General features: G+C 54.9%; 1 protein-coding gene across 1 annotated transcript in view; it reads right to left on the reverse strand.

Moving 5' to 3' along the window:
* LOC116938311 (uncharacterized) overlaps positions 1-22,824 on the reverse strand; it is a 41,095-nt gene extending 18,271 nt beyond the window's left edge. Inside the window, exons 1-6 of the mRNA XM_076064499.1 lie at positions 21,523-22,824; positions 20,262-20,358; positions 15,226-15,296; positions 7,556-7,635; positions 4,604-4,681; positions 3,433-3,508 (exon numbers count right to left, since the gene is read on the reverse strand). Of these exons, the coding sequence (XP_075920614.1) occupies positions 3,433-3,508; positions 4,604-4,681; positions 7,556-7,635; positions 15,226-15,296; positions 20,262-20,358; positions 21,523-22,446 (1,326 nt within the window). The 5' untranslated portion in view covers positions 22,447-22,824. The remainder of the gene's footprint in view (positions 1-3,432; positions 3,509-4,603; positions 4,682-7,555; positions 7,636-15,225; positions 15,297-20,261; positions 20,359-21,522) is intronic.
* Between the last annotated feature and the right edge of the window lie 2,715 nt (positions 22,825-25,539).

Below are 25,539 nucleotides of genomic sequence, written 5' to 3' on the forward strand. Positions count from 1 at the left end.
TGTGTCTATGTGTGTGTGTCTGTGTCTATGTGTGTGTCTGTGTGTGTCTGTGTAGGTGTGTGTAGGTGTGTGTGTAGGCAACTCTGTCGTGGACAATGCTGTGGGGGGAGATCCAATTCTGATTGGCTCCTCCCCTCATGGCGTCTGTGTCCACCACAGGGGCTAAACGGGGGCTCTGGACGGGTGCGAGGGGCTGGTAACCCCCTCCACCTTCAATTAATTATCGCTAAACCACGTCTAAAATATCTAACTTGTCGGCCTCTGTGGAGGAGGCTCGTGAAGGACGCTACTGGGCAGTTGGAGGCAGTCGCCCTCCAACAACAACGGAGGGCGGAGGAGCGACGCTCACAACAACGAGCGGAGCGCCGGGTGGCTAAAGCACAGCAGGTTGGCACAGTAGGGGGCACAGGTGGTGCATCAGCCACTCATCTCAGTCAGTCGACCCGTGGCACCTGGGTCTGCCCAGTGACCTCCTGCCAGCGGGCGTTCGACACTTCACGTGGCCTCAGGGTGCACATAGCCTGGCACAAGCGTCGTGGTGACGTCACCGCCACTTAGTGGCGAATGGCGGTTGTTGTTGTGTCTATGTATGTGTGTGTATGTATATGTGTGTATGTGTGTGTGTGTCTGTGTGTATGTGTGTCTGTGTGTGTGTGTGTCACTGTGTGTGTGTCACTGTGTGTGTGTGTGTGTCACTGTGTGTGTGTCACTGTGTGTGTCACTGTGTGTGTCACTGTGTGTGTCACTGTCCTTGACACCAGGACCTACCGTGGAGCTGATCTGCCCTCTGACCATCGACTAGTCATCTGTAAGATGCGCCTGCCATTCTTCCACTCCGGTGGTGGGTGTACACCCAGGACCCCATTCCAACCTAAAGTGGCCTGGTCTCAGTTATCTGATGAAAGTTGCAAGCGAGAATTTCATCATCGCTTGCGGCTGGGATTGGCATCGTCCCCGACTCCTCCTGATGTCGAGGGTAAATGGGCGAGGTTTAGGACTGTGACTCATGCAGCTGCAATGGCTGCTTTGGGTACGCGGTCCAGACCTCCCCAGACACCCTGGATGACAGAGGAGTTGTTCACGATGGTTGAGAAAAAGCGACAGGCCCACTGTCATCGGCTACAGAGTCCCACGTCAGAGAATGAGGAGGCTTACCGCAGCCTTCGCTCGGAGGTTCGGAGAGCCGTGAGGCGCTGCAAGGATGGGTGGTGGTCGCGGGTTGCTGAGGAGATGGAGTCTGCCTCAGTGGCCCGTGATCACAAATCTCTATTTAACTCCATCAAAAAAGTAACCTGCAGCGCCACACCTATTACCATCATTAGGGGAAAAAACGGCGATCCAATTTCCGACCCCCAGGAACAGGTTCGCAGATTTGCTGAGCATTTCTGTGAGGTCCTGGGGGAGGGAAAATCCCTCAGCCAGGAAAACATCGTGGCACAAAGTGAGGATGACCCTGCTGAGGCTGCGGTGCCTCAAATATTGGATGAAGTCACCCCCTGTGAGTGGCTGGCTGAGGTGCCATCTGCTGAGGAAGTATTGAAGGCGATTCGGAGTCTGAGACCAGGAAAGGCAGCGGGCAGAGATGATCTTCCAAGCGAAATGCTGAGGGAGGGTGGCGTTTGTGCACAGACTGCCCTATATGACATCATAACAACAGTCTGGACCACTGGACGGGTTCCGCAGGATTGGAAGGATGCCCTGGTGGTCCCCCTTTTTAAGAAGGGGGACCGCACAGACTGTAACAACTACAGGGGCATCTCACTCCTCAGTGTGCCGGGAAAGGTCCTGGCAAGGATTATTCAGCATCGCCTTGCCAGGCACGCTGAGGAGAGGCTTGCGGAGCCCCAATGCGGTTTCAGGAAAGGGCGGTCCTGCACAGATGCCATATTTTCTGTCCGTCTGCTACAGCAGAGGTGTAGGGAATTCCAACAAGACCTACATCTCTGCTTTATTGACCTGGTCAAGGCCTATGATACCATCAGTAGGCCTGGGCTCTGGGTCGTTCTTCGTGCTTTTGGAGTACCTGACCCTCTGCTCACGATCATTAAGGACCTTCATGATGGTGAGCGGGCCCGGGTAAAACTACGTGGCCGGGAGTCAGAGCCATTCCCTGTACACCTTGGGGTGCGACAGGGATGTCCTCTGGCTCCCACATTATTTAACATCTATTTTGACCACGTAGTTCGTGAAGCCTTCAATAGCTGTACCGGGGGAATCTCCATATGGTACAGATATAATGGGAGGCTAATCGATGCCCGGGTGCGGTCAAGGGATGGCTCCCTATTGCTCAACCACGTTATGTATGCTGATGATTTGGTAATAGCTGCTCAGTCAGAGGAGGAGTTGGAGACGCTGCTGCTGAGACTGGAGCGTGCCACTAAGAGGTGGGGCCTTACCATCAGCCCCACCAAAACCAAGCACCTGCCTGGGTATTTTGTACCATCGGACACTCCACCCCCACAACTCCCAATCGGTGATGGGGCAGTTGTGGAGAGAGTGGAGAGTTTCCCATACCTGGGCAGTGTGCTTATGACTGGCACCAGTTTAACAGCAGAGGTCTCACTCCGAATCAGTCGAGCGGCAATATCTTTTCATCGGTTGCGTAACGCTGTGTGGAAGCTACCTGGTCTGTCGCTCCGCACTAAGCTTCAGGTCTTCTCGGCCACGGTCATTCCCTCCCTTCTCTACGCTTGCGAAACGTGGACCCCCCTAATGGAACATCTTCGCCGGTTAGAAACATTTAGGCTGGCCTGCCTACGATCCATCCTGGGTTTAACCAGACTGGATTGTGTGAGGAGCTCACAAATCCTTGAAAGATCTGGGCAGGGTCCCATCGGTGAGCTCCTCCGGCAGGCAAGGCTGCGATGGCTGGGTCATGTAGCCCGCATGCCCAGCCACCCCATGCCGAAACAGCTTTTGTTTGGCCGGATTGAGGGGGCTAAGCGGGCGCGGCACGGGCTAGAGAAGAGATGGAGTGATGTGGTACAGGAGGACGTGGAGCTGAGTGGACTTGCCGATGACTGGTACCAGCGGTGTCAAGATCGGCCTCTGTGGAGGAGGCTCGTGAAGGACGCTACTGGGCAGTTGGAAGCAGTCGCCCTCCAACAACAACGGAGGGCGGAGGAGCGACGCTCACAACAGCGAGCGGAGCGCCGGGTGGCTAAAGCACAGCAGGTTGGCACAGTAGGGGGCACAGGTGGTGCATCAGCCAGTCATCTCAGTCAGTCGACCCGTGGCACCTGGGTCTGCCCCGTGACCTCCTGCCAGCGGGCGTTCGACACTTCACGTGGCCTCAGGGTGCACATAGCCTGGCACAAGCGTCGTGGTGACGTCACCGCCACTTAGTGGCGAATGGCGGTTGTTGTTGTTGTTGTCACTGTGTGTGTGTCACTGTGTGTGTGTCACTGTGTGTGTCACTGTGTGTGTCCGTACGTGTCTCTTGATCACCAGATTCTTGACTCCCTCCATGACGAACTGTGATCCCGTGTTCACCAGCCGAGAGAACATACTGACACACACAGTGACACACACACACAGTGACACACACAGTGACACACACACACAGTGACACACACAGTGACACACACACACAGTGACACACACAGTGACACACACACACAGTGACACACACAGTGACACACACACAGTGACACACACAGTGACACACACAGTGACACACACAGTGACACACACAGTGACACACACACAGTGACACAGTGACACACACACAGTGACACACACAGTGACACACACACAGTGACACACACACAGTGACACACACACACAGTGACACACACACAGTGACACACACAGACACACACACACAGACACACACACACACAGTGACACACACACACAGTGACACACACACAGTGACACACACAGACACACACACACAGACACACACACACACACAGTGACACACACACACAGTGACATACACACAGTGACACACACAGACACACACACACACACACAGTGACACACAGACACACACACAGACACACAGTCTCACACACACACACAGTGACACACACACACACAGTGAGACACACACATAGACACTCACACAGACACACACACACAGTGACACACACACACAGACACACACACACAGACACACACACACACACAGTGACACACACAGTGACACACACACACACAGACACACACACACAGTGACACACACACACAGTGACACACACACACACAGACACACACACACACAGTGACACACACACACAGTGACACACACAGACACACACACAGACACACAGTCACACACACACACACAGTGACACACACACACACACAGTGAGACACACACATAGACACTCACACAGACACACACACACACAGACACACACACACACAGTGACACACACACACACACACAGACACACACACAGACAGACCCCCAGACACCCAGACCCCCAGACAGACAGACCCAGACCCCCAGACAGACACAGACAGACACCCAGACAGACCCCCAGACACCCAGACCCCCAGACAGACAGACCCAGACCCCCAGACAGACACAGAGAGACCCCCAGACAGACAGAGAGAGACAGAGAGAGACAGAGAGAGAGGGAGAGGTGTCTACCTGATGGTGTTGGTTCCACCCCCTGTGTACGAGGTGGTGGAGGAGCTGATGCTGGTCGAGGTCATCCTGGAGAAACTCCTGGGCACACAGGGGGGGGAGAACCACTGGGGGTGAGCTGGGGGTGGTGAGCTGGTGGTGAGCTGGTGGTGGTGAGCTGGGGGTGGTGAGGTGGTGGTGAGTACCAGTGGTGAGCTGGTGGTGGTGAGGTGGTGGTGAGCTGGTGGTGAGGTGGTGGTGAGGTGGTGGTGAGTACCAGTGGTGAGGTGGTGGTGAGCTGGTGGTGAGGTGGTGGTGAGGTGGTGGTGGTGGTGAGCTGGTGGTGAGCTGGTGGTGGTGGTGAGGTGGTCACACAGGGGGTGAGGTGGTGGTGAGCTGGTGGTGGTGAGCTGGTGGTGAGGTGGTGGTGAGCTGGTGGTGAGGTGGTGGTGGTGAGCTGGTGGTGGTGGTGGTGAGGTGGTGGTGGTGGTGAGGTGGTGGTGGTGAGGTGGTGGTGGTGAGGTGGTGGTGAGCTGGTGGTGGTGAGCTGGTGGTGAGTACCAGTGGTGAGGTGGTGGTGAGCTGGTGGTGGTGAGGTGGTGGTGGTGAGGTGGTGGTGGTGAGGTGGTGGTGGTGTGGTGGTGAGCTGGTGGTGAGGTGGTGGTGAGCTGGTGGTGAGCTGGTGGTGGTGAGCTGGTGGTGAGGTGGTGGTGAGCTGGTGGTGAGGTGGTGGTGAGCTGGTGGTGAGGTGGTGCTGAGCTGGTGGTGGTGAGCTGGTGGTGGTGAGCTGGTGGTGAGTACCAGTGGTGAGGTGGTGGTGGTGAGGTGGTGGTGGTGAGGTGGTGGTGGTGGTGAGGTGGTGGTGGTGAGGTGGTGGTGGTGAGGTGGTGGTGGTGGTGAGGTGGTGGTGGTGGTGAGGTGGTGGTGAGGTGGTGACACAGGGGGGGAGAACCACTGGTGGTGTGGTGGTGAGCTGGTGGTGAGGTGGTGGTGGTGAGGTGGTGGTGGTGAGGTGGTGGTGGTGAGGTGGTGGTGGTGAGGTGGTGGTGGTGAGGTGGTGGTGGTGAGGTGGTGGTGAGCTGGTGGTGGTGGTGAGCTGGTGGTGGTGAGGTGGTGGTGAGCTGGTGGTGAGCTGGTGGTGGTGGTGAGCTGGTGGTGGTGAGGTGGTGGTGAGGTGGTGGTGAGCTGGTGGTGTAGTAGTAGTGGTGAGGTGGTGGTGGTGGTGAGCTGGTGGTGAGCTGGTGGTGGTGAGGTGGTGTAGTAGTAGTGGTGAGTGGTGAGCGTTGAGCGGTGAGTGGTGAGTGAGTAGCGGTGAGTGGTGAGGAGTGGTGAGCGGTGAGTGGTGAGCGGTTGAGTGAGCAGTGGTGAGTGGTGAGCGTTGAGCGGTGAGTGGTGAGTGAGTAGCGGTGAGTGGTGAGTGGTGAGTGAGTAGTGGTGAGTGAGTAGTGGTGAGTGTTGAGCGGTGAGTGGTGAGCGGTAAGTGGTGAGTGGTGAGCGGTGAGCGTTGAGCGGTGAGTGAGTAGTGGTGAGTGGTGAGCGGTGAGTGAGTAGTGGTGAGTGGTGAGTGTTGAGCGGTGAGTGGTGAGCGGTGAGTGGTGAGTGGTGAGTGGTGAGCGGTGAGTGGTGAGTGGTGAGTGAGTAGCGGTGAGTGGTGAGTGGTGAGCGGTGAGTGGTGAGTGAGTAGCGGTGAGTGGTGAGCGGTGAGTGAGTAGTGGTGAGTGGTGAGTGGTGAGCGGTGAGTGGTGAGCGGTGAGTGGTGAGCGGTGAGCGGTGAGTGAGTAGTGGTGAGTGGTGAGTGGTGAGCGGTGAGTGGTGAGTGGTGAGCGGTGAGTGGTGAGTGGTGAGTGGTGAGCGGTGAGTGGTGAGCGGTGAGTGGTGAGTGAGTAGTGGTGAGTGGTGAGCGGTGAGCGGTGAGTGGTGAGCGGTGAGTGGTGAGTAGTGGTGAGTGGTGAGCGGTGAGTGGTGAGTAGTGGTGAGTGGTGAGCGGTGAGTGGTGAGTGGTGAGTAGTGGTGAGTGGTGAGTGGTGAGCGGTGAGTGGTGAGTGGTGAGTAGTGGTGAGTGGTGAGTGGTGAGCGGTGAGTGGTGAGTAGTGGTGAGTGGTGAGTGGTGAGTAGTGGTGAGTGGTGAGCTGTGAGTGGTGAGTGGTGAGCGGTGAGTGGTGAGTAGTGGTGAGTGGTGAGTGGTGAGTAGTGGTGAGTGGTGAGTAGTGGTGAGTGGTGAGTGGTGAGTAGTGGTGAGTGGTGAGTAGTGGTGAGTGGTGAGTAGTGGTGAGTGGTGAGTGGTGGTGAGTGGTGAGTAGTGGTGAGTGGTGAGTAGTGGTGAGTGGTGAGTAGTGGTGAGTGGTGAGTAGTGGTGAGTGGTGAGTAGTGGTGAGTGGTGAGTGGTGAGTAGTGGTGAGTGGTGAGTAGTGGTGAGTGGTGAGTGGTGGTGAGTGGTGAGTAGTGGTGAGTGGTGAGTAGTGGTGAGTGGTGAGTAGTGGTGAGTGGTGAGTAGTGGTGAGTGGTGAGTGGTGAGTAGTGGTGAGTGGTGAGTAGTGGTGAGTGGTGAGTGGTGGTGAGTGGTGAGTAGTGGTGAGTGGTGAGTAGTGGTGAGTGGTGAGTAGTGGTGAGTGGTGAGTAGTGGTGAGTGGTGAGTGGTGAGTAGTGGTGAGTGGTGAGTAGTGGTGAGTGGTGAGTGGTGGTGAGTGGTGAGTAGTGGTGAGTGGTGAGTAGTGGTGAGTGGTGAGTAGTGGTGAGTGGTGAGTAGTGGTGAGTGGTGAGTGGTGAGTAGTGGTGAGTGGTGAGTGGTGGTGAGTGGTGAGTAGTGGTGAGTGGTGAGTAGTGGTGAGTGGTGAGTAGTGGTGAGTGGTGAGTAGTGGTGAGTGGTGAGTAGTGGTGAGTGGTGAGTGGTGGTGAGTGGTGAGTAGTGGTGAGTGGTGAGTAGTGGTGAGTGGTGAGTAGTGGTGAGTGGTGAGTAGTGGTGAGTGGTGAGCTCACCTCCACCGACGGATGTAGGTGAGTGGAGTGAGGTCACAGCCACCGCGTTCAAGTCCAACGCTGAACGCATCAAGTTCAGCCTGCGGGCACATAGCACAAGGCTCACTGAGGCTCATAGAGCCAGACTAAGGCTCCCACAGGGTTCAGTGTTAATCACTGAGGCTCATAGAGCCAGACTGAGGCTCCCTCCCACAGGGTTCAGTGTTAATCACTGAGACTCACAGAGCCAGACTAAGGCTCCCTCCCACAGGGTTCAGTGTTAATCACTGAGACTCACAGAGCCAGACTAAGGCTCCCACAGGGTTCAGTGTTAATCACTGAGACTCACAGAGCCAGACTAAGGCTCCCTCCCACAGGGTTCAGTGTTAATCACTGAGGCTCCCACAGGGTTCAGTGTTAATCACTGAGACTCACAGAGCCAGACTAAGGCTCCCTCCCACAGGGTTCAGTGTTAATCACTGAGACTCACAGAGCCAGACTAAGGCTCCCACAGGGTTCAGTGTTAATCACTGAGGCTCATAGAGCCAGCCTAAGGCTCCCTCAGGGTTCAGTGTTAATCACTGAGGCTCACAGAGCCAGACTGAGGCTCCCACAGGGTTCAGTGTTAATCACTGAGACTCACAGAGCCAGACTAAGGCTCCCACAGGGTTCAGTGTTAATCACTGAGGCTCACAGAGCCAGACTAAGGCTCCCTCCCACAGGGTTCAGTGTTAATCACTGAAACTCATAGAGCCAGACTGAGGCTCCCACAGGGTTCAGTGTTAATCACTGAGACTCACAGAGCCAGACTAAGGCTCCCTCCCACAGGGTTCAGTGTTAATCACTGAGACTCACAGAGCCAGACTAAGGCTCCCACAGGGTTCAGTGTTAATCACTGAGACTCACAGAGCCAGACTAAGGCTCCCTCCCACAGGGTTCAGTGTTAATCACTGAGGCTCACAGAGCCAGACTAAGGCTCCCACAGGGTTCAGTGTTAATCACTGAGACTCACAGAGCCAGACTAAGGCTCCCTCAGGGTTCAGTGTTAATCACTGAGGCTCACAGAGCCAGACTAAGGCTCCCACAGGGTTCAGTGTTAATCACTGAGGCTCCCACAGGGTTCAGTGTTAATCACTGAGGCTCACAGAGCCAGACTAAGGCTCCCACAGGGTTCAGTGTTAATCACTGAGGCTCATAGAGCCAGGCAAAGGCTGCCACAGGGTTCAGTGTTAATCACTGAGACTCACAGAGCCAGACTAAGGCTCCCACAGGGTTCAGTGTTAATCACTGAGACTCACAGAGCCAGACTAAGGCTCCCACAGGGTTCAGTGTTAATCACTGAGGCTCATAGAGCCAGACTGAGGCTCCCTCCCACAGGGTTCAGTGTTAATCACTGAGGCTCATAGAGCCAGGCAAAGGCTGCCACAGGGTTCAGTGTTAATCACTGAGACTCATAGAGCCAGACTAAGGCTCCCACAGGGTTCAGTGTTAATCACTGAGACTCCCACAGGGTTCAGTGTTAATCACTGAGGCTCATAGAGCCAGACTGAGGCTCCCTCCCACAGGGTTCAGTGTTAATCACTGAGGCTCATAGAGCCAGGCAAAGGCTGCCACAGGGTTCAGTGTTAATCACTGAGGCTCATAGAGCCAGACTGAGGCTCCCTCCCTCAGGGTTCAGTGTTAATCACTGAGACTCCCACAGGGTTCAGTGTTAATCACTGATACAGAGCCAGACTAAGGCTCCCTCCCACAGGGTTCAGTGTTAATCTGTGAGACTCACAGAGCCAGACTAAGGCTCCCTCCCACAGGGTTCAGTGTTAATCACTGAGGCTCACAGAGCCAGACTAAGGCTCCCTCAGGGTTCAGTGTTAATCACTGAGGCTCACAGAGCCAGACTAAGGCTCCCTCAGGGTTCAGTGTTAATCACTGAGACTCACAGAGCCAGACTAAGGCTCCCACAGGGTTCAGTGTTAATCACTGAGACTCACAGAGCCAGACTAAGGCTCCCTCCCTCAGGGTTCAGTGTTAATCACTGAGACTCACAGAGCCAGACTAAGGCTCCCTCCCTCAGGGTTCAGTGTTAATCACTGAGGCTCCCACAGGGTTCAGTGTTAATCACTGAGGCTCACAGAGCCAGACTAAGGCTCCCACAGGGTTCAGTGTTAATCACTGAGACTCATAGAGCCAGACTAAGGCTCCCACAGGGTTCAGTGTTAATCACTGAGACTCACAGAGCCAGACTAAGGCTCCCACAGGGTTCAGTGTTAATCACTGAGGCTCACAGAGCCAGGCTAAGGCTCCCACAGGGTTCAGTGTTAATCACTGAGGCTCACAGAGCCAGACTAAGGCTCCCTCCCACAGGGTTCAGTGTTAATCACTGAGGCTCACAGAGCCAGACTAAGGCTCCCACAGGGTTCAGTGTTAATCTGTGAGACTCACAGAGCCAGACTAAGGCTCCCACAGGGTTCAGTGTTAATCACTGAGACTCACAGAGCCAGACTAAGGCTCCCTCAGGGTTCAGTGTTAATCACTGAGACTCACAGAGCCAGACTAAGGCTCCCTCAGGGTTCAGTGTTAATCAGTGAGACTCACAGAGCCAGACTAAGGCTCCCACAGGGTTCAGTGTTAATCACTGAGACTCACAGAGCCAGACTAAGGCTCCCTCCCACAGGGTTCAGTGTTAATCACTGAGGCTCACAGAGCCAGACTAAGACTCCCATAGGGTTCAGTGTTAATCTGTGAGACTCACAGAGCCAGACTAAGGCTCCCACAGGGTTCAGTGTTAATCACTGAGACTCACAGAGCCAGACTAAGACTCCCTCCCACAGTGTTCAGTGTTAATCACTGAGGCTCATAGAGCCAGACTAAGGCTCCCACAGGGTTCAGTGTTAATCACTGAGGCTCACAGAGCCAGACTAAGGCTCCCTCCCTCAGGGTTCAGTGTTAATCACTGAGGCTCACAGAGCCAGACTAAGGCTCCCTCCCTCAGGGTTCAGTGTTAATCACTGAGGCTCATAGAGCCAGACTAAGACTCCCACAGGGTTCAGTGTTAATCACTGAGGCTCATAGAGCCAGACTGAGACTCCCACAGGGTTCAGTGTTAATCACTGAGGCTCACAGAGCCAGACTAAGGCTCCCACAGGGTTCAGTGTTAATCACTGAGACTCACAGAGCCAGACTAAGGCTCCCTCAGGGTTCAGTGTTAATCACTGAGACTCACAGAGCCAGACTAAGGCTCCCACAGGGTTCAGTGTTAATCACTGAGACTCACAGAGCCAGACTAAGGCTCCCTCCCACAGGGTTCAGTGTTAATCACTGAGGCTCACAGAGCCAGACTAAGGCTCCCACAGGGTTCAGTGTTAATCTGTGAGACTCACAGAGCCAGACTAAGGCTCCCACAGGGTTCAGTGTTAATCACTGAGACTCACAGAGCCAGACTAAGACTCCCATAGGGTTCAGTGTTAATCTGTGAGACTCACAGAGCCAGACTAAGGCTCCCACAGGGTTCAGTGTTAATCACTGAGACTCACAGAGCCAGACTAAGACTCCCTCCCACAGTGTTCAGTGTTAATCACTGAGGCTCATAGAGCCAGACTAAGGCTCCCATAGGGTTCAGTGTTAATCACTGAGGCTCATAGAGCCAGACTAAGGCTCCCACAGGGTTCAGTGTTAATCACTGAGGCTCATAGAGCCAGACTAAGGCTCCCTCAGGGTTCAGTGTTAATCACTGAGGCTCCCACAGGGTTCAGTGTTAATCACTGAGGCTCACAGAGCCAGACTAAGGCTCCCTCCCACAGGGTTCAGTGTTAATCACTGAGACTCACAGAGCCAGACTAAGGCTCCCACAGGGTTCAGTGTTAATCACTGAGACTCACAGAGCCAGACTAAGGCTCCCTCCCACAGGGTTCAGTGTTAATCACTGAGACTCACAGAGCCAGACTGAGGCTCCCACAGGGTTCAGTGTTAATCACTGAGACTCACAGAGCCAGACTAAGGCTCCCACAGGGTTCAGTGTTAATCACTGAGACTCATAGAGCCAGACTAAGGCTCCCACAGGGTTCAGTGTTAATCACTGAGACTCATAGAGCCAGACTAAGGCTCCCTCCCACAGGGTTCAGTGTTAATCACTGAGACTCATAGAGCCAGACTAAGGCTCCCACAGGGTTCAGTGTTAATCACTGAGGCTCACAGAGCCAGACTAAGGCTCCCACAGGGTTCAGTGTTAATCACTGAGACTCACAGAGCCAGACTAAGGCTCCCTCCCACAGGGTTCAGTGTTAATCACTGAGGCTCACAGAGCCAGACTAAGGCTCCCACAGGGTTCAGTGTTGATCACTGAGGCTCACAGAGCCAGACTGAGGCTCCCACAGGGTTCAGTGTTAATCACTGAGACTCACAGAGCCAGACTAAGGCTCCCTCCCACAGGGTTTAGTGTTAATCACTGAAACTCATAGAGCCAGACTAAGGCTCCCACAAGGTTCAGTGTTAATCACTGAGACTCACAGAGCCAGACTAAGGCTCCCTCCCACAGGGTTCAGTGTTAATCACTGAGACTCATAGAGCCAGACTGAGGCTCCCACAGGGTTCAGTGTTAATCACTGAGACTCACAGAGCCAGACTAAGGCTCCCACAGGGTTCAGTGTTAATCACTGAGGCTCACAGAGCCAGACTAAGGCTCCCTCCCACAGGGTTCAGTGTTAATCACTGAGACTCACAGAGCCAGACTAAGGCTCCCTCCCACAGGGTTCAGTGTTGATCACTGAGGCTCACAGAGCCAGACTAAGGCTCCCACAGGGTTCAATGTTAATCTGTGAGACTCACAGAGCCAGACTAAGGCTCCCACAGGGTTCAGTGTTAATCACTGAGACTCACAGAGCCAGACTAAGGCTCCCACAGGGTTCAGTGTTAATCACTGAGACTCACAGAGCCAGACTAAGGCTCCCTCCCACAGGGTTCAGTGTTAATCACTGAGACTCACAGAGCCAGACTAAGGCTCCCTCCCACAGGGTTCAGTGTTAATCACTGAGACTCATAGAGCCAGACTAAGGCTCCCACAGGGTTCAGTGTTAATCACTGAGGCTCACAGAGCCAGACTGAGGCTCCCACAGGGTTCAGTGTTAATCAGTGAGGCTCATAGAGCCAGGCTAAGGCTCCCACAGGGTTCAGTGTTAATCACTGAGACTCACAGAGCCAGACTAAGGCTCCCTCCCACAGGGTTCAGTGTTAATCACTGAGGCTCACAGAGCCAGACTGAGGCTCCCACAGGGTTCAGTGTTAATCACTGAGACTCATAGAGCCAGACTAAGGCTCCCACAGGGTTCAGTGTTAATCACTGAGGCTCACAGAGCCAGACTGAGGCTCCCACAGGGTTCAGTGTTAATCACTGAGACTCATAGAGCCAGACTAAGGCTCCCACAGGGTTCAGTGTTAATCACTGAGACTCACAGAGCCAGACTAAGGCTCCCTCAGGGTTCAGTGTTAATCACTGAGACTCACAGAGCCAGACCGAGGCTCCCACAGGGTTCCGTATTAATCACTGAGACTCACAGAGCCAGACTAAGGCTCCCTCCCACAGGGTTCAGTGTTAATCACTGAGGCTCACAGAGCCAGACTAAGGCTCCCACAGGGTTCAGTGTTAATCACTGAGACTCACAGAGCCAGACTAAGGCTCCCACAGGGTTCAGTGTTAATCACTGAGGCTCATAGAGCCAGACTGAGGCTCCCACAGGGTTCAGTGTTAATCACTGAGGCTCACAGAGCCAGACTAAGGCTCCCACAGGGTTCAGTGTTAATCACTGAGGCTCACAGAGCCAGACTAAGGCTCCCACAGGGTTCAGTGTTAATCACTGAGACTCACAGAGCCAGACTAAGGCTCCCTCCCACAGGGTTCAGTGTTAATCACTGAGGCTCACAGAGCCAGACTAAGGCTCCAACAGGGTTCAGTGTTAATCACTGAGGCTCACAGAGCTAGACTGAGGCTCCCACAGGGTTCAGTGTTAATCACTGAGACTCACAGAGCCAGACTAAGGCTCCCTCCCACAGGGTTCAGTGTTAATCAGTGAGGCTCACAGAGCCAGACTAAGGCTCCCACAGGGTTCAGTGTTAATCACTGAGGCTCACAGAGCCAGACTAAGGCTCCCTCCCACAGGGTTCAGTGTTAATCACTGAAACTCATAGAGCCAGACTAAGGCTCCCACAGGGTTCAGTGTTAATCACTGAGGCTCATAGAGCCAGACTAAAGGCTCCCACAGGGTTCAGTGTTAATCACTGAGACTCACAGAGCCAGACTAAGGCTCCCTCAGGGTTCAGTGTTAATCACTGAGGCTCACAGAGCCAGACTAAGGCTCCCACAGGGTTCAGTGTTAATCACTGAGACTCACAGAGCCAGACTAAGGCTCCCACAGGGTTCAGTGTTAATCACTGAGGCTCACAGAGCCAGACTAAGGCTCCCACAGGGTTCAGTGTTAATCACTGAGACTCACAGAGCCAGACTAAGGCTCCCACAGGGTTCAGTGTTAATCACTGAGGCTCACAGAGCCAGACTAAGGCTCCCTCCCACAGGGTTCAGTGTTAATCACTGAGACTCACAGAGCCAGACTAAGGCTCCCTCCCACAGGGTTCAGTGTTAATCACTGAAACTCATAGAGCCAGACTAAGGCTCCCTCCCACAGGGTTCAGTGTTAATCACTGAGACTCACAGAGCCAGACTAAGGCTCCCACAGGGTTCAGTGTTAATCTGTGAGACTCACAGAGCCAGACTGAGGCTCCCACAGGGTTCAGTGTTAATCACTGAGGCTCATAGAGCCAGACTAAGGCTCCCACAGGGTTCAGTGTTAATCACTGAGACTCACAGAGCCAGACTAAGGCTCCCTCCCACAGGGTTCAGTGTTAATCACTGAGGCTCACAGAGCCAGACTAAGGCTCCCACAGGGTTCAGTGTTAATCACTGAGACTCATAGAGCCAGACTGAGGCTCCCACAGGGTTCAGTGTTAATCACTGAGACTCACAGAGCCAGACTGAGGCTCCCACAGGGTTCAGTGTTAATCACTGAGACTCACAGAGCCAGACTAAGGCTCCCACAGGGTTCAGTGTTAATCACTGAGGCTCACAGAGCCAGACTAAGGCTCCCACAGGGTTCAGTGTTAATCACTGAGGCTCACAGAGCCAGACTAAGGCTCCCACAGGGTTCAGTGTTAATCACTGAGGCTCACAGAGCCAGACTAAGGCTCCCTCAGGGTTCAGTGTTAATCACTGAGACTCACAGAGCCAGACTGAGGCTCCCACAGGGTTCAGTGTTAATCACTGAGGCTCACAGAGCCAGACTAAGGCTCCCACAGGGTTCAGTGTTAATCACTGAGGCTCACAGAGCCAGACTAAGGCTCCCACAGGGTTCAGTGTTAATCACTGAGGCTCACAGAGCCAGACTGAGGCTCCCACAGGGTTCAGTGTTAATCACTGAGACTCACAGAGCCAGACTAAGGCTCCCACAGGGTTCAGTGTTAATCACTGAGGCTCACAGAGCCAGACTAAGGCTCCCACAGGGTTCAGTGTTAATCACTGAGACTCACAGAGCCAGACTAAGGCTCCCACAGGGTTCAGTGTTAATCACTGAGGCTCACAGAGCCAGACTAAGGCTCCCACAGGGTTCAGTGTTAATCACTGAGACTCACAGAGCCAGACTGAGGCTCACCTCTGACGGAGGATGAGGTGAGCAGATGTAGTGAATGAGGAAAAGCCGCATCTTATCTTCAGGAGTTCCAGCTGATAGACAAGTGGAGAGAGACACGGGGAGAGAGACACGGGGAGAGAGACACGGGGAGAGAGACACGGAGAGAAAGAGAGACACGGGGAGAGACACACGGGGAGAGAGACACGGGGAGAGAGAAACACGGGGAGAGAGACACGGGGAGAGAGACACGGGGAGAGAGACACGGGGAGAGAGACACGGGGAGAGAGAGACACGGGAAGAGAGACACAGGGAGAGAGAGACACGGGGAGAGAGACACGGGGAGAGAGAGACACGGGGAGAGAGAGAGAGAGAGACACGGGGAGAGAGACACGGGGAGAGAGACACGGGGAGAGAGACACGGGGAGAGAGACACGGGGAGAGAGACATTGGGAGAGAGAGACACGGGGAGAGAAACATGGGGAGAGAGACACGGGGAGAGAGACACGGGGAGAGAGACACGGGGAGAGAGAGACACGGGGAGAGAGAGACACGGGGAGAGAGACACGGGGAGAGAGACACGGGGAGAGAGAGACACGGGGAGAGAGAGACACGGGGAGAGAGACACGGGGAGAGAGAGACACGGGGAGAGAGACACGTAGAGAGAGAGAGACACGGGGAGAGAGACACGGGGAGAGAGAGACACGGGGAGAGAGACACGGGGAGAGAGACACGGGGAGAGAGACACGGAGAGAAAGAGAGACACGGGGAGAGACACACGGGGAGAGAGACACGGGGAGAGAGAAACACGGGGAGAGAGACACGGGGAGAGAGACACGGGGAGAGAGACACGGGGAGAGAGACACGGGGAGAGAGAGACACGGGAAGAGAGACACAGGGAGAGAGAGACACGGGGAGAGAGACACGGGGAGAGAGAGACACGGGGAGAGAGAGAGAGAGAGACACGGGGAGAGAGACACGGGGAGAGAGACACGGGGAGAGAGACACGGGGAGAGAGACACGGGGAGAGAGACATTGGGAGAGAGAGACACGGGGAGAGAAACATGGGGAGAGAGACACGGGGAGAGAGACACGGGGAGAGAGACACGGGGAGAGAGAGACACGGGGAGAGAGAGACACGGGGAGAGAGACACGGGGAGAGAGACACGGGGAGAGAGAGACACGGGGAGAGAGAGACACGGGGAGAGAGACACGGGGAGAGAGAGACACGGGGAGAGAGACACGTAGAGAGAGAGAGACACGGGGAGAGAGACACGGGGAGAGAGAGACACGGGGAGAGAGACACGGGGAGAGAGACACGGGGAGAGAGACACGGAGAGAAAGAGAGACACGGGGAGAGACACACGGGGAGAGAGACACGGGGAGAGAGAAACACGGGGAGAGAGACACGGGGAGAGAGACACGGGGAGAGAGACACGGGGAGAGAGACACGGGGAGAGAGAGACACGGGAAGAGAGACACAGGGAGAGAGAGACACGGGGAGAGAGACACGGGGAGAGAGAGACACGGGGAGAGAGAGAGAGAGAGACACGGGGAGAGAGACACGGGGAGAGAGACACGGGGAGAGAGACACGGGGAGAGAGACACGGGGAGAGAGACATTGGGAGAGAGAGACACGGGGAGAGAAACATGGGGAGAGAGACACGGGGAGAGAGACACGGGGAGAGAGACACGGGGAGAGAGAGACACGGGGAGAGAGAGACACGGGGAGAGAGACACGGGGAGAGAGACACGGGGAGAGAGAGACACGGGGAGAGAGAGACACGGGGAGAGAGACACGGGGAGAGAGAGACACGGGGAGAGAGACACGTAGAGAGAGAGAGACACGGGGAGAGAGACACGGGGAGAGAGAAACACGGGGTGAGAGAGACACGGGGTGAGAGAGACACGGGGACAGAGAGACGCGGGGAGAGAGAGACACGGGGAGAGAGAGACACGGGGAGAGAGAGACACGGGGAGAGAGAGACTCGGGGAGAGAGAGACACGGGGAGAGAGACACGGGGAGAGAGAGACACGGGGAGAGAGAGACACGGGGAGAGAGAGACACGGGGAGAGAGACACGGGGAGAGAGACATGGGGTGAGAGAGACACGGGGTGAGAGACACGGGGAGAGAGACACGGGGAGAGAGACACGGGGAGAGAGACACGGAGAGAGAGACACGGGCAGAGAGAGACACGGGGAGAGAGACACGGGGAGAGAGACACGGGGAGAGAGAGACACGGGGAGAGAGACACGGGGAGAGAGACACGGGGAGAGAGAGACACGGGGAGAGAGAGACACGGGGTGAGAGACACGGGGAGAGAGAGACACGGGGAGAGAGAGACTCGGGGAGAGAGACACGGGGAGAGAGACACGGAGAGAGAGACACGGGGAGAGAGAGACACGGGGAGAGAGACACGGGGAGAGAGACACGGGGAGAGAGAGACACGGGGAGAGAGACACGGGGAGAGAGACACGGGGAGAGAGAGACACGGGGAGAGAGAGACACGGGGTGAGAGACACGGGGAGAGAGAGACACGGGGAGAGAGAGACTCGGGGAGAGAGACACGGGGAGAGAGAGACACGGGGAGAGAGAGACACGGGGAGAGAGAGACACGGGGTGAGAGAGACACGGGGTGAGAGAGACACGGGGAGAGAGACACGGGGAGAGAGAGACACGGGGAGAGAGAGACACGGGGAGAGAGAGACACGGGGAGAGAGACACGGGGAGAGAGACACGGGGAGAGAGACACGGGGAGAGAGAGACACGGGGAGAGACACGGGGAGAGAGAGACACGGGGTGAGAGAGACACGGGGAGAGAGACACGGGGAGAGAGAGACATGGGGAGAGAGACACGTTGAGGGAGACACGGGGAGAGAGAGACACGGGGAGAGAGACACGGGGAGAGAGACACGGGGAGAGAGACACGGGGAGAGAGACACGGGGAGAGAGACACAGTGAGAGAGAGACACGGGGAGAGAGAGACACGGGGAGAGAGAGACACGGGGAGAGAGACACGGGGAGAGAGAGACACGGGGAGGGAGACAAGGGGAGAGAGAGACACGGGGAGAGAGACACGGGGAGAGAGACACGGGGAGAGAGACACGGGGAGGGAGACATGGGGAGAGAGACACGGGGAGAGAGACACGGGGAGAGAGACACGCGGAGAGAGAGACACGCGGAGAGAGAGACACGGGGAGAGAGAGACACGGAGAGAGAGACACGCGGAGAGAGAGACACGGGGAGAGAGAGACACGGGGAGAGAGACACGGGGAGAGAGACACGGGGAGAGATACGGGGAGAGAGACACGGAGAGAGAGAGAGACATGGGGAGAGAAACATGGGGAGAGAGACACGGGGAGAGAGACACGGAGAGAGAGAGAGACATGGGGAGAGAAACATGGGGAGAGAGACACGGGGAGAGAGACACGGGGAGAGAGACACAGGGAGAGAGACACGGGGAGGGAGACGCGGGGAGGGAGACGCGGGGAGAGAGAGACACGGGGAGAGAGAAACACGGGGAGAGAGACACGGGGAGAGAGACATGGGGAGAGAGACACGGGGAGAGAGAGACACGGGGAGAGAGACACGAGGAGAGAGAGAGACACGGGGAGAGAGAGACACGGGGTGAGAGACACGGAGAGAGAAAGAGACACGGGGAGAGAGAGACACGGGGAGAGAGACACGAGGAGAGAGAGAGACACGGGGAGAGAGAGACACGGGGTGAGAGACACGGAGAGAGAGAGAGACACGGGGAGGGAGACACGGGGGGGAGAGACACGGGGAGAGAGACACGGGGAGAGAGACACGGGGCGAGAGACACAGGGAGAGAGAGACACGGGGAGAGACACAGGGAGAGAGACAGACTATTATTTGGATGCTGCCTGTGTGTGTCTGTGTGTGTGTCTGTTTGTGTGTGTCTGTGTGTTTATGTGTGGGTGTGTCTGTGTGTGTGTCTGTGTGTATACATATCTGTGTGTATATGTGTGTGTGTGTCTGTGTGTGTGTCGGTGTGTGTGAATGTTTGTATGTAACAGCACTTGCCCCTACAGCCCTGCAAGAGGCTAATTGGGAGAGCTTTGTCTGTGTGTCAGTGAGTGGGTGAGTGAGTGGGTGGGTGATTGAGTGGGTGAGTGAGTGTGTGGGTAAGTGAGTAGGTAAGTGAGTGAGTGAGTGGGTGACTGAGTGAGTGGGTGAGTGAGTGGGTGAGTGAGTGAGTGGGTGAGTGAGTAGGTGAGTGAGTGGGTGAGTGAGTGAGTGAGTGGGTGAGTGAGTGAGTGGGTGAGTGAGTGAGTGGGTGAGTGAGTGAGTGAGTGCGTGGGTGAGTGAGTGAGTGGGTGGGTGAGTGAGTGGGTCAGTGGGTGAGTGAGTGGGTGAGTGCGTGGGTGGGTGAGTGAGTGGGTGAGTGGGTGAGTGAGTGGGTGAGTGAGTGAGTGGGTGAGTGAGTGAGTGAGTGGTTGAGTGAGTGGTGAGTGAGTGGGTCGGTGGGTGAGTGAGTGAGTGGGTGAGTGAGTGAGTGAGTGGGTGAGTGAGTGCGTGGGTGGGTGAGTGAGTGGGTGGGTGAGTGAGTGGGTCAGTGGGTGAGTGAGTGGGTGAGTGCGTGGGTGTGTGACTGAGTGGGTGAGTGGGTGAGTGAGTGGGTGAGTGAGAGGGTGAGTGAGTGGGTGAGTGAGTGAGTGGTTGAGTGAGTGGTGAGTGAGTGGGTCGGTGGGTGAGTGAGTGGGTGAGTGAGTGAGTGGGTGAGTGGGTGAGTGGTTGAGTGAGTGGTGAGTGAGTGGGTCGGTGGGTGAGTGAGTGGGTGAGTGGGTGAGTGGGTGGGTGAGTGGGTGAGTGAGTGAGTGAGTGGTTGAGTGAGTGGGTGAGTGAGTGAGTGGGTGAGTGGGTGAGTGGGTGGGTGAGTGGGTGAGTGAGTGAGTGGTTGAGTGAGTGGTGAGTGAGTGGGTCGGTGGGTGAGTGAGTGAGTGGGTGAGTGAGTGAGTGGGTGAGTGGGTGGGTGAGTGGGTGGCTGAGTGGCTGCCAAATGTGTCTCTCCACTAGGTACACTCAGCCCTGACTGACCGTCTGGATCCGTGATGAACTCCATGAGTGGTCTGTCAAGTGACAGTTTCCCCATCATCCGCTCCTCCAGCTCAAAGTACACATCCAGGCGGCGAGCCTAAACACAGACACGGCCATCGTGAACAACATTCACCACATCATGGTGGTGGTGGTGGTGGTGATGGTGGTGGTGGTGGTGGTGATGGTGGTGGTGGTGGTGATGGTGGTAGTGGTGTGAGTGTGGTGGTGATGGTGATGGTGGTGGTGATGGTGGTGGTGGTGGTGATGGTGGTGGTGGTGATGGTGGTGGTGGTGGTGGTGATGGTGGTAGTGGTGGTGGTGGTGATGGCAGTGATGGTGGTGGTGATGATGGTGGTGATGGTGGTGATGGTGATGGTGGTGGTGGTGATGGTGGTGGTGGTGATGGTGGTGATGGTGGTGATGGTGTGAGTGCGGTGGTGATGGTGATCGTGGTGGTGATGGTGGTGATGGTGGTGGTGGTGATGGTGGTGATGGTGGTGGTGGTGATGGTGTGAGTGTAATTGTGGTGATGGTGATGATGGTGATGATGGTGGTGATGGCGGTGATGGTGGTGGTGGTGGTGATGGTGGTGATGGTGGTGATGGTGGTGGTGGTGTGAGTGTGGTGGTGATGGTGATGATGGTGGTGATGGTGGTGGTGATGGTGTGAGTGTGGTGATGGTGGTGATGGTGTGAGTGTGGTGGTGGTGATGGTGGTGGTGGTGATGATGGTGGTGATGATGGTGGTGGTGATGGTGGTGGTGTGAGTGTGGTGGTGGTGTGAGTGTGGGTGGGGTGGTGATGGTGGTGATGGTGTGAGTGTGATTGTGGTGATGGTGGTGATGATGGTGGTGGTGATGGTGGTGGTGGTGATGGTGGTGATGGTGGTGATGGTGGTGGTGATGGTTGTGTGAGTGTGGTGGTGGTGGTGGTGATGGTGGTGATGGTGTGAGTGTGGTGATGGTGGTGATGGTGTGAGTGTGGTGGTGATGGTGGTGATGGTGTGAGTGTGGTGGTGATGGTGGTGATGGTGGTGATGGTGTGAGTGTGGTGATGGTGGTGATGGTGTGAGTGTGGTGGTGATGATGGTCGTGATGGTGGTGATGGAAGTGATGGTGATGATGGTGGTGATGGTGATGATGGTGGTGATGGTGGTGATGATGGTGGTGATGGTGGTGATGATGTGAGTGTGATGATGATGATGTGAGGTGATGGTGGTGATGATGGTGATGGAGGTGATGATGGTGGTGATGTTACTACACCTTAATGTGTTCTAACACAGCGGTAGCGATGTTGGTGTGAGTGTCGATTAGACGTTTCTTCTCCAGCAGCTCGGGCAGGGAGCTGCAATCACCATCATCATCATCATCAGCAACATCACCATCATCATCAGTAGCATCATCATCATCAGTAGCAACATCATCATCATCTGCAACATCATCATCAGTAGCATCATCATCAGGAACATCACCATCAGGCGCATCATCATCAGTAGCATCATCATCATCATCATCAGTAGCATCATCAGTAGCATCATCATCATCAGTAGCAGCATCATCAACAGTAGCATCATCATCATCAGTAGCATCATCAGCATCATCATCAGCATCATCATCAGTAGCATCATCAATGTTGATGGTGGTGATGGTGGTTGTGGTGATGGTGGTGATGGTGGTGGTGATGGTGGTGATGGTGGTGGTGATGGTGGTGATGATGGTGATGGTGGTGATGATGCTGGTGATGGTGGTGGTGATGGTGGTGATGGTGGTGGTGATGGTGGTGGTGATGGTGGTGATGGTAGTGATGGTGGTGGTGATGGTAGTGATGATGGTGGTGATGGTGGTGATGGTGGTGGTGATGGTGGTGATGATGGTGGTGATGGTGATGATGGTGGTGGTGATGGTGGTGGTGATGGTGGTGATGATGGTGGTGATGGTGGTGATGGTGATGATGGTGGTGATGGTGATGGTAGTGGTGATGGTGGTGATGATGATGGTGGTGGTGATGGTGGTGGTGATGGTGGTGGTGATGGTGGTGATGGTTATGGTGGTGGTGGTGGTGATGGTGGCGATGGTGGTGATGATGGTGGTGATGGTGGTAATGGTGGTGATGATGGTGGTGATGATGGTGCTGGTGATGATGATGCTGATGATGGTGATGATGGTGGTGATGGTCGTGATGGTCATGGTGGTGATGATGGTGGTGATGATGGTGATGATGGTGATGGTGGTGGTGATGGTGATGATGGTGGTGGTGGTGATGGTGGTGGTGATGGTGATGATGGTGGTGGTGATGGTGGTGATGATTGTGGTGATGATGATGGTGGTGATGGTGATGATGGTGGTGATGATGGTGGTGATGATGATGATGGGGTGATGGTGGTGATGGTGGTGGTGATGGTGGTGATGGTGGTGGTGATGGTTTTCATGATGGTGGTGGTGATGGTGGTGATGATGATGGTGATGATGGTTGTGGTGATAGTGGTGGTGATGGTGGTGTGTGTGTGATGGTGGTGAAGGTGGTGATGGTGATGGTGGTGATGGTGGTGGTGATGGTGGTGATGGTGGTGATGATGGTGGTGGTGATGGTGGTGATGGTGGTGATGGTGATGGTGGTGATGGTGGTGGTGATGGTGGTGATGGTGGTGGTGATGGTGGTGGTGATGGTGGTGATGGTGGTGATGGTGATGGTGGTGATGGTGGTGGTGGTGATGGAGATGATGGTGATGGTGATGATGGTGATGGTGATGATGATGGTGATGATGGTGATGATGGTGATGTGGTGATGGTGGTGATGGTGGTGGTGATGGTGATGGTGATGATGATGGTGATGATGGTGGGGTGGTGTGGGGTGATGGTGGGTGGGTGGTGGTGATGGTGATGGTGGGTTGGTGGGGGGTGGTGATGATGGTGGTGTGGAGGGGGTGGGGGGCTCACAGTCCGAGCTGAGGTAGGTGGGAGTGTGGTGGAGGTGGGTGGAAGGATGAGATAATAAATGAAATTAAGATACACCATCACACCACCATCACACACACACACACCACCATCACCATCACCACCACCACCACCATCACCACCACCACCATCACCACCATCACACCACCATACACACACACACACCACCATCACCATCACCACCACCACCACCATCACCATCACCACCATCACCATCACCACCACCACCACCACCATCACCACCACCATCACCACCATCACACCACCATCACACACACACCACCATCACCACCACCATCACCACCATCACACCACCATCACACACACACCACCATCACCATCACCACCATCACACCACCATCACACACACCACCATCACACCACCATCACCATCACCACCATCACCATCACCACCATCACACACACACCACCATCACCACCATCACCATCACCACCATCACCACCACCATCACACCACCATCACCACCACCATCACCACCACCACCATCACCACCACCATCACCATCATCACCATCACCATCATCACCACCATCACACCACCATCACACACACACACACACACCACCATCACCATCACCACCATCACCATCATCACCATCACCACCATCATCATCACCATCACCATCATCACCACCATCATCACCATCACCACCACCATCACCACCACCACCACCATCATCACCATCACCATCACCACCATCACCATCACCATCATCACCATCACCACCATCATCATCACCATCACCATCATCACCACCATCACACCACCATCACACACACACACACACCACCATCACCACCATCACCACCATCACACACACACACACCACCATCACCACCATCACCATCATCACCATCACCACCATCACCACCATCACACACACACACCACCATCACCATCACCACCATCACCATCACCACCATCACCATCACCACCATCACCATCATCACCACCATCACACCACCATCACACACACACACACACCACCATCACCATCACCACCATCACCATCACCACCATCACCATCACCATCATCACCATCACCACCATCATCATCACCATCACCATCATCACCACCATCACACCACCATCACACACACACACACACCACCATCACCACCATCACCACCATCACACACACACACACACACCACCATCACCACCATCACCATCATCACCATCACCACCATCACCACCATCACACACACACACCACCATCACCATCACCACCATCACCATCACCACCATCACCACCATCATCATCACCACCATCACCACCATCATCATCACCACCATCACCATCATCACCACCATCACCACCATCACCACCATCATCACCACCACCACCACCACCATCATCACCATCACCACCATCATCATCACCATCATCACCACCATCACCACCATCATCACCATCATCACCACCACCACCACCATCATCACCATCACCACCATCATAACCATCACCATCACCACCACCATCACCACCACTACCACCATCATCACCATCACCACCACCATCATCACCATCACCATCACCACCACCATCACAACCATCACACACACCACCATCATCATCACCACCATCATCACCACCACCACCATCACCACCATCACCACCATCACACACACCATCACCATCACCACCACTATCACCACAACCATCATCACCATCTTCACATCATCATCATGATGCTGATGATGATGCTGATGCTACTAATGCTGCTGCTGATGCTGATAATGATGATGCTGATGATGATGATGCTGATGATGATGATGCTGATGATGATGTTACTGATAATGATGATAACGATGATGCTGATGACGATGATGATGTTACTGATGACGATGATGATGTTACTGATAATGATGCTACTGATGATGCTGCTGATGATGCTGCTGCTGATGATGCTGATGATGATGCTGATGATGCTGATAATGATGATGCTGATGCTCCTGATGATGCTGATGCTGATGATGCTACTGATGCTGCTGATGATGCTGATGATGCTGCTGATGATAATGATGATGCTGATGATGATGTTACTGATAATGATGATGCTGATGATGCTCATGCTCATGAGGCTGATGCTGCTGATGATGCTGGTGATACTGATGATGATGCTACTGATGATGCTGCTGATGATGCTGCTGATGATAATGATGATGCTGCTGATGATGCTGCTGATGATGATGCTGATGATGATGCTGATGATGATGCTGATGATGATGCTGCTGATGATGCTGCTGACTCTCACCAGCGCTGTCTTGAGGCTCTTGACCTGCTCCTCCTGCAAGCGATA

The sequence above is a fragment of the Petromyzon marinus genome, unplaced genomic scaffold, assembly GCF_048934315.1.
Source record: "Petromyzon marinus isolate PM22_M1 ecotype Great Lakes invasive population unplaced genomic scaffold, UKy_Petmar_22M1.pri1.0 PM_Scaffold_495, whole genome shotgun sequence".
Lineage (NCBI taxonomy): Eukaryota > Metazoa > Chordata > Hyperoartia > Petromyzontiformes > Petromyzontidae > Petromyzon > Petromyzon marinus.